The sequence below is a fragment of the Parasteatoda tepidariorum genome, chromosome 1 (assembly GCF_982258835.1).
Source record: "Parasteatoda tepidariorum strain Cologne lab strain chromosome 1, Ptep-v5.0, whole genome shotgun sequence".
Lineage (NCBI taxonomy): Eukaryota > Metazoa > Arthropoda > Arachnida > Araneae > Theridiidae > Parasteatoda > Parasteatoda tepidariorum.
The window spans coordinates 24,898,145-24,911,691 of record NC_141755.1 but is presented as its reverse complement, the minus strand read 5'-3'; the positions used below and the strand labels follow the sequence as shown (position 1 = coordinate 24,911,691).

The following is a 13,547-nucleotide window of genomic DNA, read 5'->3' as shown; positions in this document are numbered from 1 at the left end:
ATCACTATTCTTTTTTTTTCAGCGATAAGGTGGAGACGTGTCATTCTTGGTCCGAAAACACTACGCAGCAGATTGACTTAGCACTAAATATATTTTTTATGGTATACTTTTTTATACGCGTGAGTATTTATTTTTAAGTTCTACTTCACTTTTTTTGTATTTTTTGGTTTTTTTAATTTCAAATTAATATTACGTAATACGACAACGCAACGTATACAATGTTACATACAATTGAATTCTAACAGTAAAAAAGAGTGTTACATCCTAAATCAATTTAAACTTCTTGTAATGTTACACAAAAAATATTAATTCAAATAACACGGAAATTCAGTGATAAACACATTATACGTTTTTCTTTTTCAATAAACGTATTTTTCGCGAAGGAATTATATTACAAACATAGGAAAAGAGGAATTTTAAAGCAAGAAAAACTCGTCTGAAGTAGACCATAGTGTTGTACCACTATAAATCATACCTTATACCTTAGACAACTGGGTTTTACTTCTGGATAATACTCATCTTGAGTTTTATTTTGAATAGTTATGTATTTGAATTTGGATATTCATGCAATTGAAACTTCGTGTTCGTAAAGCTGAATAAATAAAATAAATCTTATTAGTAATTATAGATGCAATACCAAAGAATCGTTTAGTGCAATATTTTAAAAAAAGTATAGTTTTATAAAGTACACAAGCATTTTAGCATATTGTGAGTGATAGACATCCATAGGTCTTTTTCATTTAAAACCCGCTTCTTCCAAGCTTTTTTGCTTGGATTAAACTATATTTTTTAAAAAAAAATATTAGAATTACGTAGACTATGGCTACATGAAGTTACTTTAACAATAAAAACAATGTAAATATGTGGTAAAATTTAGTTAAGCATATTGACTTTAAAGAACTTTATTTAAATGCATTTGAGGAGGCAAAATACATTTAATACATATATTACGACTTTGAAAGCTGTGAATTCTTAAAAAACTCTCGTTCCACATGAGTCTTTCCATCACAAACTGATGGATTCTAAGGAATCAAAATTTTGAACATTGGGCATTTTAATGAAAATTCTGTTTTGCAGAGTTTTTCTTCATTGATGAACTTTTACCATTAAAAAAATTTTAAAAAAATTTGGGGGGAAAAGGCGGGAAGCTTTTTAAATTCAAATCCCCATTTTTTCACCTTCTTTTCTTTTTGTTTTCTTTTTTTGCTAACTTGCCTTATCATGAGTGGTTATTTTCAGATCTAGCTTATATTATGCAATGAGGGGGTAATAAAAGGACGAGATTGTACCTCCACTCCTCAGAACATTTAATAAGTAAATCGAAATGTAAAGTGCATTTTATTTTTGCATTTTTAGTTGTTGTTTTCGTGTCCATGGATTTTCAGATAACATTTAAAGTCTGGACTATTGCAGACCGCCAGCTTCGGCGCCTCTTGACTGTAGAGAACAACTCTTAGATTGTCCTCAATTGGTACCATTCCCATTTTCAAAACATGTGTAGTGGGTGCAGGGCACTCGAATATGTGTCAACATGGCATCCGGACAGTTTCTGCAGGGAACGCATGTACTGGTCTTGTCCGAGAGAATTTTCAGCCCTCTGAAATGATTGGTTCTAAGTCTTGCAATAACCGATGTCAAAGTTCTAGAACAGTTGAAGTGGCTTTTTAAAGGTGTGATGTAGAAGGCTGTTTTTGGCCGCTACATTTGCATCTGCAAGTGTGCACAATCCATGGAATAGAGTTGCCAGAGCCTCAGAAAGATAGGACTTCTGCCTGCTGGCCCGCGGGAGGTATTTTTTTCCCTCCTTCCACCCATCGGAAAACTGATGGGGGCATTCCCCGATCCACCGCTAGGGGGCGCCCTGTAGGGATTTACATTTTTAATGTTTAGGATATTTAATTTGCATGCAAAAGCTAAAAATGCTTAAAGTAATTATTGAATTTCAGTTAGCAAATTCAAGTGAAAAATTTTGGTTTTTTTTTTTATAATTTCTATCGACTGTACTTAAGATATAATGTCTGTAACATCCTCAACGATTGCTTTTAAAATTCTAATAACCGCGAGATGGCAGTTAAGTTGCTTAGAGGTATTTTAAAGCTTCATTTCTCACTTGCCGAACATTAGGAGGCATTTATGACAAGAAACATGAATGAATTCAATAACATTACAATAATCAAATTGAAATATAATTAATAAATAAACCAATAAAAAATATAGTTTGAGAATACGACTTAAAATGTTTGTAAATAGTTCGAATTAAAATTACGAGTTTGATGATTAAAGTTATGAAATGTACAAATACATAATGAAATTATCTTAAAGATAAGTAAAGGCTTATTAACAGTATTAAACTGCGTGATCCAAAATTTTGAAAATGCGCATCACTTATGGCGTGAAAAGTAATAAACTCAAACCGGTTATGCTAATCAGCGTTTGAAATTGTCCAGCAAATTGACTTAAGCTATTCCAATAATATATAACCCTTTGACATTCTTAGAACACCGGCGTCCTTTTTAAATATTTTTTCGGGCACTCTAATAACAAGTAAAAATGTATTTTTGTACTTTGGTAATTCTTTAATTATAAAAAACTGTCTAATAGTTAGTTAAAAATAAGTTAGTTTATCCAAATTATATTTGAGCTAAAATGTAAAATTCGAAAAAAAAGTGGTTTTAAGTTTTTTTTCATTTGTGTTCAAAAATTTATCACTAAATAGTTTTTCAAATTAAAGAAATTTCAATGATGAATAACTAAGATCTAAATAATTGCAAAAAAATGCAAATGGGGAAAATTATTATTCGGGAGTGAGTCGTGATTGGAATATATTGCCTTCAACGCCGAAAGAGCCATTGGTGTTTCATGCTGTATTTCATTACCATAAATTATTAAAATACTGATAAAAGTATTTTTCTAAAGATACTACGTTTCAATTATTCAGACCTAAATTAGTGCGAAATAATGAAAAAGTTGGAAAAATCCATTTAATAAAAATTCTGCATCAAAGAGTAAATCAACTCCAAATGAGGATTTCCGCTGTTAGAACAAATCAATTATCATTCAGAAACAGTGGATTCATTAAGAAACAGTGGATTTCATTGTATAAAAAATTTTTTAAAAATTCAGTAAAAATTATGCTCAGTAAAAATTATAATTTAGTTGGAGACCAATCTTTTATTTTAAACAGCATTTTTGAATAATGCACTTATAAATTTTAACTATAATTTAATAAACTACAATATTTACTACCTATTCAGTTAAAGATGTAAAAGTAATAAACTTGCTTTTCGTCTTACTTCAACAGCAAAAAATATCGTCTAAACTTTTTTCCATGGTTCCAATAAGGAAAACCTTATGTTACAAAACTTATTCACGTGTTCGTCGAACTTAATTTTTAAACCGGAAAGAAAAAATTTAAACCACATTAATGAAATATTTGTTTTACTCTAAAGAAGAATGTTTTATTTTTTCCAGTTTATCGCCGCTAGCGACAAATTATGGTTCTTGCTGGAGCTTTATTCCTTCGTGGATTACTTTACCATTCCGCCCTCCTTTATATCCATCTACTTAGGAAGGACGTGGATAGGTAAAACTAATTTTTTATTTCTCAAAAATTCAAATGTGCGCAAGAGCACCCACAATATTTTTTGATCTACTGACCAAATCTTCACGTTCTAGGACTCAATCTTTATGGTTTAACTTTATGGACACCACAAATATGTTAATTAATTTGAGCAGACGATATTTTAAGTAATGAAATAAGACACAAAAGCGTACTTCATAAGACACAAAAGAGTACTTAGCGGAGGTATCTGCAACAGTATATTTGAAGCCAGCTCTTTTAACCATCAAATTGAGTCCCAGAGCGTGTAGATCCGATCACTAGCTTAAGAGTTATTCAGGGTACTCCGCCTTTTTTGCACACTATACTTTTAAAAAGCTTTGATACCGGCATTTAAATATTGAATGTGCTTACAGTTGCTAATAAATTCACCGAGAAATAACTAAATAATTTTGAAACTTCATTAAAATTTTTTAAGTATAGTGCTAATTTCAGTTGAGGCAAAATAAACTTATTGTTTAATGTACCGAAGGTGCCTCTCTTTTCTTCCATGAAAGGAAATTTTCGACTTAATTACGTTACTTCACTAATTATGTATCAACTTATAACTAATTATTTGCTCACTAGATGTTGCCCGCGTCATATATATATATATATATATATATATATATATATATATATATATATATATATATATATATATATATATATATATATATATATATATATATATATATATATATATATATATATATATATATATATATATATAAAGAGAGAGAGAGAAAAAGATTTCACATGGAAAATATAAATATTAAGAATAAGAAAAGAAGAAAAATTATTAAAATAAAATATTTTTGAAAATATTTAAAACAAAAATTTTTTTTATTAAAAAGAAATTAAATAGTCTGAGAACAAAGTAAAGAAAAGATATAATCTCAGCTCACATGATTATATCCGCAAAATGGAGGGCTTTCTAATAATGTATCAATATAGCCAGAGCAAAATATATCAATACAATAGTGTCAGAAGCACTTCTTTTTATCCTTTTTGTCTTTATTGTGCTATATATGTAGAGAGAGAGAAAGAGAGAGAGATTTCATACAAGCACGAATTTTTCATTTTTCCAATGGTTTTACTAAGACGATTACTCTAATTTCAAAATGCGTTATGCTAGAAATTAACAAATAAAGAAGGAAAGAAAAATTTACGGACCATGCGCGAAATTCCATTTACGTTAAGGAATTCTACTATTCATTAGATCGTTTACAACAATTCACTTAGAAATGTTGCAGAAAAAGCATACTAATTACGTTTTTGAGCTGTGTAGAAAGATATTTCGAAAATATTGTAACACTCTTAAAATTTATTTCTAAAGCTAAAATGTATCTTAAAATGTCTCAAATAGAGACAAAAAGTGATATAAAACAAAAAGTGATATGCGTTCTGCTTAGCAGACTAGAAAACTTGTTCTCGTCAAATATTAAGTAGCCAACAAAGTTCGCCAATAGATCATACTGCTAACCAGGAAAAAATAAAACAATGCAGTCTAAAAAGTGTCGAACCACTTCAACTTAAATATTTACACTGGAGACAAACTCACTTTTGTTCTCCCCTCGTAGTTACTGGAAAAAGTTATTAGTTTTAGAACAATATTTGTTTTCCTCAGTTACCATTGAACTCTACTTACGAACTTTGAAACGAATTTAAAAATTTTATGAATATATTTACCTTATTTTCTAACAAGCGCTATCTAAGTTCGATTTTAATAGATTTTTCAAATCATCGATCATTTTTGAGACACCTAGTGTATTGAATATAACTTCACAAGTATTACAGTTGCAGTGCCACATATCGGTGAAATATCGTACTAAAGTTCAATTCGTTAATTTTAAATTATTTAAAAATGGGTTCCTTCGGGAGTAATCTAAATTTTCAGTGATACTTCAAGTATGGGTAGCATGTCTCTGCTCTATTTTAATAAAAGAGTTTCTAAATACCCTTGAATTTAATTACTTTAATGATGTTTACTTTAATGACTTTTTGTAAATGATGTTTTGTCACAATTAAAATTGCTGTGGTTTATTCCAGGCCTGCGTTTCCTGAGAGCGCTGCGACTGATGTCTGTACCGGACATCTTACAATACTTGAATGTTTTGAAAACAAGCTCATCTATACGATTGGCACAATTAGTTTCAATTGTCATCAGTGTCTGGCTGACAGCAGCTGGTATCATCCACTTGGTTAGTTTTATGTTTTATTTAAAAGGAACATGCTACCAACACTCATATTGTAAGCATATGTTTCATCTACAAATATAAAGAAGAAAAAACAGAGGAATTAATCCCCGCAAATGCCCCACTTAAATTGAGGGAACATTATGAGGTCTTTTTCTGATAAAAATAAAACTAGTTTTTTCAATGCTTTTAAACGAATAATTTCCTGAGAGTAAAAAATCATTTAATATGCTGTGTGAATAATTTTGTATTAAATTACGGTATAAAGTAGCCGCACTTCGGGTGCATCATCCGTAAAATCCATTTTACCATAAAATATTATATCGTAATTTTTACAGTAATATCTGTTTAATCAGAGTAATTCAATGAATTTTGGATAATTATTACTGTAATCAGATTTTTTGTTCCGTAACACGTCTCAGTCTGAAAGGATTTTAAAAAAAGGAAAAATGATTTTACGATAAACCCTTATTACGATTTTACCAGCACCCTGACGGCTTATATTTTTTACCGTATTCTTGATTCGAACTTTTTTACAATGTTGGATTCCTTAATTGAAATATGATTGGTTGCTTCAAAATCTTACATACTTTTTAATGTTTTATGATTTCTAACACTTGCACTAAAATGATTGTAGATAAAATACAATCCTTTAATTAAATTTATAAAATATAGATTTTTTAATCCTGTACTAAAAACCTGCTTCTTAACATCAAGTATTCTCAATATTTAAAAATATTGAATATGAATTTTCAAGCAATATTCCAGGTCTCATATGAGATATCATTCAATTTAACTCCCAATTTACAACTGTCTTTTTCATTTCTCAAATATAACTTTCCTTTCCTTAAATCATTTTTTTAAAGATGTTAACAGAAAGGTAAGACATCTTAAAAATGCGTAACCCGATAGACTTGAACAAAGCACAGTCTAACTTCTGAACAAAACACGACCTAACAGTTATGAATAAAGCATAATCGTAGAGTTCAAAATTATGAATAATTCATAATTTTAAAAAAAATCCACTAAAAATGAGTTTTCAAATAGAAATTCCGGATTTATTTTTAAATAGATTTTTAAAAGGAAATAAAATGGACAATCTAAATTTTTAGTGATTGATAAATTTATTTTTATTATTCATTAAAAAATTCACTTATTATGATTATTATTCACTTTCATATGACAAAAGAACATTCAGCATAAAGCTATAATCCATGAAGATAATTTATTTCCCTCTAATTAAAACAGAAAAATATTGCACTTTCTAACTAGCTTTTAAGTCGTAAATATGAAATGTTTGACTTTTCACAAGATTCTATAAAAGTTGTATTGACAATAGAACATGGCGAGTAACTTTCTTAAGGCTGCTTTGAACTCATTTTAGTCAAAAAATTTCTTAAAGGTTCAACATTTCGATGAAATAATGATCGCCTTTAAGAAAATCCTTCTCATTATAAAGAGCGAATTGTAATACTTTACATCTTTAATAAAGAATATTCATTTCAAATGGATGCATTCATTGTTACAAATGTACATCTGCATTTTCATTAAAACGCTTTTTTATTGATTGAAATGATATGTTTTGTCAGAAAGTCAAATTAAACTGGATTTCCTTCCGTAATTAACAAATTTAACTCATTATAACTCTTACTGGTATTAATTTCGAGCTAAAAAAGAAGCAAAACTTAGAATCTTCTTAAATTAGAATGTAAAATTCATTAGCTAAAATGCAGTTTTTTTTTATTTCATTTTTTATTAAGAGCGAGAATAACGCCCTATTTCCTCGGCATTCTTCTAAATCCAACTTTTTTTGGTTTCCGGAAATATTTTTTTCCTTTTCTCAAATTATAATAAAATACTGGAAAATTACGAAATTTCGTATTTTTTAACATTTTTACATTTACTTAAATGAAAATAATAAACGATGAATTTATTCACTTTTCATGTATTCATAGCTATTTTTTCAAACAACATTTATTTCATCTTAAGTATTTTGATGCAACATCTTAAACAAAGACTTCACATCAAATTGTTTACGGGAATTTTGTTTTTCAAATATGTATATTTTGAAAAAAATCGAATCATAAATGCTGCATAAAAATAGGTTAATAAACATGAATCCTTTCATGCCACAAATAAATGCTTTAAACAACATGTAAGTTCAAAATTTGTATTTTTTAAAATATGATCATAATATACATCATAAATATTTGGCATGCTATTACTCTAGGTTTTAAACACTGTTTTAGTTTCAATTAAAAACCGACTTTAATCCTTTTATTTTGCATTGAAAATAAGACTAAATAATAAAAATTGGAGCAAAGAAATGATAATTATATCAATGTGGGTGCTGCTTACATGAATTAAAATATTCTTTAATTAGAAAAATTTGAATTAGCTTCAGAAAATCGAATTTTTTTAAATTTTGCTGAACTAATGTTGGAATGCCGAATATTTCATCAATATACTGTATAGTGTTAGAAATTTCTCGGAAAAAAATAGTTAAATATGGCAAATTGAGTGTAGATAATACACTTTTAAAAAGTTTTTGGAAAAAATGGCTAAATGACAAGTTTTTTAATTATTATGTTACTATATTAAAACAAAGCTGTCTAATAACCATAAACAAAAAGGTATTTAAACTGTTAATTCGGTGAAAAACCGTTTAACTGCTTTCATCTAACATGGTTAAACAACCGGAATTTTATCACCCCAACTGAACACACCTAATGAAGCCACTTAGTTTCTTACGGCTGGACACACGTTATAGCTGAGAGGGGTAATCTAACAATTTCATGACCTGCAGAATCGGATTTCAAATCTCAGCGTTGACAGCGCAATATTTCCTCCGCTCCCATCAACACATTTCCTTCTAAGCCAAGCTCCAATGTCCAGTTAAATTTATCTTTTGAAACCCTTCTAGTTGTAAATTATTAAAAGAAAACGTATAGTTTTGTATACATGGTTTTTTAACCATACTAGATGTTAACGGCTTTAAAACCGTAAAAGTAAAATATGTTCTTCACCGTAAACTTAATTTGGTGATAATTTTACAGTAATTTTAAGATTAAAATTCTAACAGTGTAGGAATACTGCAGAGAAATTTAATTAAAATAAATTTTGTGCAAATGGACGTAGAATTTAAAATCGAAGAAAAACATTTGAATATTGTTCTAGTGCGAATCAGAATTAATGACCATTTATCGAAGTTACAAATTCGCTTTGCTTTGAATTGATTCGAAATATGAAGCTGAGCAACACAAAATATTTTAAGGTATATTTTTAATCCTTTCTCTATCAATCTTAATTAGTAATTTTTTGAAAATATTAACTCAAAATTGAAAAAAAAAAACAATTCACGTTTTTTTGACAAAAATTGCATTTATGCAAGAACTCAGTGAAAACCTCCTTTTCCGAGAAAGTCCATGAAATAATGCTTTATTAACCAATTTTTTCTACACCATTTTTTTGTTTGTATTCCACCGAAACTATTTTTAAAAAAAGCATTATTTATAATGCTGTGTAAAAGTATATCTTTATTGTATAGCGTTTCTTTGGTTACCGTGATGTTATTAAATTGACACTATTTTAATGAGATGTTATCTCTTGTTTTTCAGTTAGAAAATTCTGGTGATCCTTTGGAGTTTTCTAATCCTCATGAACTAACTTATTGGGAGTGTGTATATTTCTTGATAGTAACGATGTCAACAGTAGGATATGGTGATATATATTGCGAAACTAGTTTAGGAAGAGGATTTATAGTATTATTTATTCTAGTTGGACTGGTGAGAATCTTCCAATTATTACTCAATAATTCATTGCAAAATTCATATTTTCTCTGTTAGTCAAATCAATGTTTATTTTAAGTATTAAATATGAATAAGAATGCACACACAGCATAACTATCTCACACACCACAAACAGTTTCAGTGATCAAAAGAGTAAACTAAATTATACGAAAAAATCGCTGACGCTTAATAATGCTCTTTTGTTTTAAATGTTATAAATTTTGTTTTATATTTTATTACGTTTATCGCACCACATCGAAATAATATAATGGAGTCAGGAATACAAAAAAGTATAGAAGAGAAAACATTCTAGTAATCCAGTAGAAAATAGGGTATATTTTGTGCTATGTAGACTAAAGCAAATATCAAACTGAATAAAGCACAAATGAAAGTGCATAAACGGACGTACTATAGTTTCAGTTTCATAAACAAAAACTTTCCTCGATGTCTAAGCGGGAAAACAATTCCTAATAATTGTAGAGAAATAAAGAGAAAAGCACGTGTAAAGCGATTTAACCAACACGAGCGGAAGAACAAGTTTGATCCAGAAAATTCGAAGGGGATTCGGTTGTGAACCCAAGAATATAACAGATTAAATTAAAAATAAACTGGGAAATATTGAAAAAAGGTGAGACATTAGAAATATCGTTCACTAAATTATCAAAATTTTTCTTAATATAGAATGATTCTCTGAAATAAAGTTTGGTTGATGAAGAGCACTGTTGAATGATTTTAGCAGAAGAAAACTCATACTTAAAATTTAGTTTCCATTTATTTGTCTCTTGCATCTGCGCGTGTTTCTCTCTTTACTTGTCTACCATCATTCGGCATTTAGACACGGAGGGATTATAACACTGAAACTATAGTATGTCCATTTTTGCACTTTAACTTCTGCTTTATTTATGTTGTTGTTTGCTATTTCATTCCAGAAATGTCTTATGTTCTGTCAAAATGTTACATATTAAAGATTTTAGGTCCTTGAAAAGTTTTTGAGAGTATGAGTTTTTAGCAAGATATGAAATGTTACATAACATACATAACAAAATAATACATAAACTCTACTAAACATTCCTGATCTTGTACCTTAAAAAAGCATGAATATCGGTATACATATTGAAGTCGTGATTGAAATAGATAAAAATATTCTAAAAATCTATCAACTCATTGTGCTGTGTGAGATATATTCCAGTACTCATGTTAAATTTTAAAAAAATTTATGAAAGCACTTTTGAAACAAGCATTTGTTAACTGATATTTTCCCTAAATTTCAGAGAAGAAAATTAGCGTTCGCAAATTAAATATAATCGTATATTTAATATGGTGATGATCATTTCTTTGCTTTTCAATGAAACTATCGCACTTTTTACCTACCAAAGAGTACCTCATGCTCAGTACCTGAGCATGAGGTACTTTACGATTATCTACCAAAATACCTAAGGGGCAACTATGGCCCTCTCGTCATTCCAGATTTAAGGTATTATGTATATGTTCCTATGAGGCTTACACATAAATGATCAAATAAGCATTAAAATTGAATTAAATCATGAAAAGTCAGAAATACTCAGTACTTACAATAAATTATTTCTTGAAATACTATCCAACAAAAAAGAAGAGGAGCCAAAAAAGGCTCCGTCTTTCTAGTGTTAATAATACCATAACTTTTCAGCAAACATTAACATTGGTTTACTTAATAATGCAAATATTTCACTTATTTCATAAATTATGAAGGTGCAAAAAACTGACATATTTCAAGCTCTCAGAAATAGGCGCCCATTCCCTAGACCCACCAGACATGATTGTGGTAAACAAAACAATTTTAAATAGGTAAATGCAAGTACAATCCTCATCAAAATTTCGATAAATAATGCATTGCTGTGCATTGTTAGTACTTTAGGCATAAATTCAATTTCGATAGCGCCGAAAGTCTTTCCACTTCTGTCACGTCAGTTTATCTTGATCCTCTGGATTCTTGTTCCATTCATATGAATGCCGATTCCCTGGTTAAGGAAGAGTGCCACTCACCCACCCCTTTCTGCGGTAATAAGAGTATCCTGTCCTGATTTACCCCTCAGCTACTACGTTTTTTTGCCACCATTATTTTAAATTCTATATTTGAATTTTTTTTTTCAAATCTCTTTAGTTTTTTTCATTCATGTCTCATGAATCTTGAGAATGGGTGCTTATTTCTGAGAGCTTGAAACATGCTAGTTTTTTATGAAGTATTTAAATTGTCAATCATATTTTTCCACTTCTGATTCTTGTGATGATTCATTTCATTCACATTGGTTATTCCTAAGTTAGGAAATAGATTTATTAATCAAACAATTATTATTTATATTTCTAAGAAGAAAATTTACATTGGTAGGACGGTTTTTAAATACATTTATTATCATATTTTTTTATAATACATACATTTATATAAATATTTAAGATTGTATTTTGTTCTAAACAAACAATTTTGTTACATAAATAGCCTCAGGAAACTTAGAATGTTTTGCTTTCGAAATATGTTTTAGTATATATAAACCTATTCATAAGCATGGAGCTTCTAATATTTTGTTTCTATAAACTGTGCTATATATGTAATGAGAGCATGAAAATTTATTGTCATGTTTACTAAATTGATTACTATTTGTAACATACTAAAGCATGTATTATTTCTTATAATATTGCAGATGAATCAAAGAACATTTAAATGGAATTCTCAGTTTCAAATTTTAATATTTAATTTTTGAATACACATTTTAGAAAAATCTTTGAAAGCTCCTATATTTTTTTTTTAAATTGAATAAAACACAGTTTATTGAAAATTGATTAAAAAAATAATACGATATCAATCATTGCGTGAAATTTTTTTCTTTAGCTTACTATTTTCAATTTTTTGCAAAATGCATTTTTAAAGGTTTTAGTATACGAGGACACTGGGTAGCACGTGAATCAAAGATGTGTTAAAACCCGAAAACGGTTTTAAGCGAAAGTATTTTTTTTTCAAAATCAAAATACATTGATATCGAATTTTTAAAAAAAAAAAAAAAACTTAATGGATAAAACTTGATGCATGCGTGCCGATTATTTTTAAAAACGAGATGGAAATTGACTAAGCATAGTTAAATATACAGAAATAAATAAAAACACAAGTATATAAATAGCAAAGCATTCCCACAACAGTCAGTTGCGGGCCAGGAGAGCCATGGAGGTCGAGGCTCTGCAATTTCGTGACCAACGGCATGATTGTGGTAATATGGCCTGCACTGCACGCAGACCGCCTTTGCTTCTCAGGCAGGCCGGTACCCATCGATATGAAGCTAGGTGGGCTTCGCAAGCCGCTACTGGGGATCGAACTCCAGTTCTTCTCAATAACAATTAAGTGAAACACAAGTATATAATGAGTATAAATGCTACCTTCATTTAAGGCCGTGGTAAGCATACTTACTACCAACTTCATTAGTTTTTAAATGTCTAAGGGAAATTATTTTGTCACCTATGATTTTGTGTAGCCATCTGTTCATATTTTTAAAAAAATAAAAAAATATTGATGAAGAGTTTTGCGTACAGAAATGCAGGTTACTGTAAAGATTAGTGTTGGTTTAAGAAAAGAAGCCAACACTGTGGAGCTATTTTCTCTGTGGTTCATTCATTTCATCATTTGTTCCTCCAGTTTATTTGCAATTATAAAAAGAAAATTTTTAAATTTGATTAAAAGCCCAAAAGAACAAGTTTACGGTAAATTTTTTGCTGTAAGTAAAAGTTTGAAAATTCTCTACCCACCTTTTCACCAAATAGTGATCTTTGAAATGAAATTAGTTTTAGGTAATGTACCGAATGAATTTCCTAGTATAATCAATCCAAAATTATTTTAACATAATATTAATAGAGAAAAGTGACTTTATATAGGGTAGAAGCATCATCGCTCACATTGAGGTGCAGGAAAATGACCACGAATAACATTGCATGACATAAACA

At 29.1% G+C, this 13,547-nt stretch overlaps 1 protein-coding gene across 3 annotated transcripts in view; it reads left to right on the top strand.

The window, feature by feature from the left end:
* LOC107437872 (calcium-activated potassium channel slowpoke-like) overlaps window positions 1–13,547 on the top strand; it is a 222,539-nt gene that overhangs the window by 121,458 nt on the left and 87,534 nt on the right. For all 3 annotated transcript variants that reach the window (XM_071180105.2, XM_087160373.1, XM_071180104.2), the window contains exons 4-7: window positions 23–119; window positions 3,472–3,583; window positions 5,651–5,802; window positions 9,414–9,581. In XM_071180105.2, the coding sequence (XP_071036206.2) occupies window positions 23–119; window positions 3,472–3,583; window positions 5,651–5,802; window positions 9,414–9,581 (529 nt within the window). The remainder of the gene's footprint in view (window positions 1–22; window positions 120–3,471; window positions 3,584–5,650; window positions 5,803–9,413; window positions 9,582–13,547) is intronic.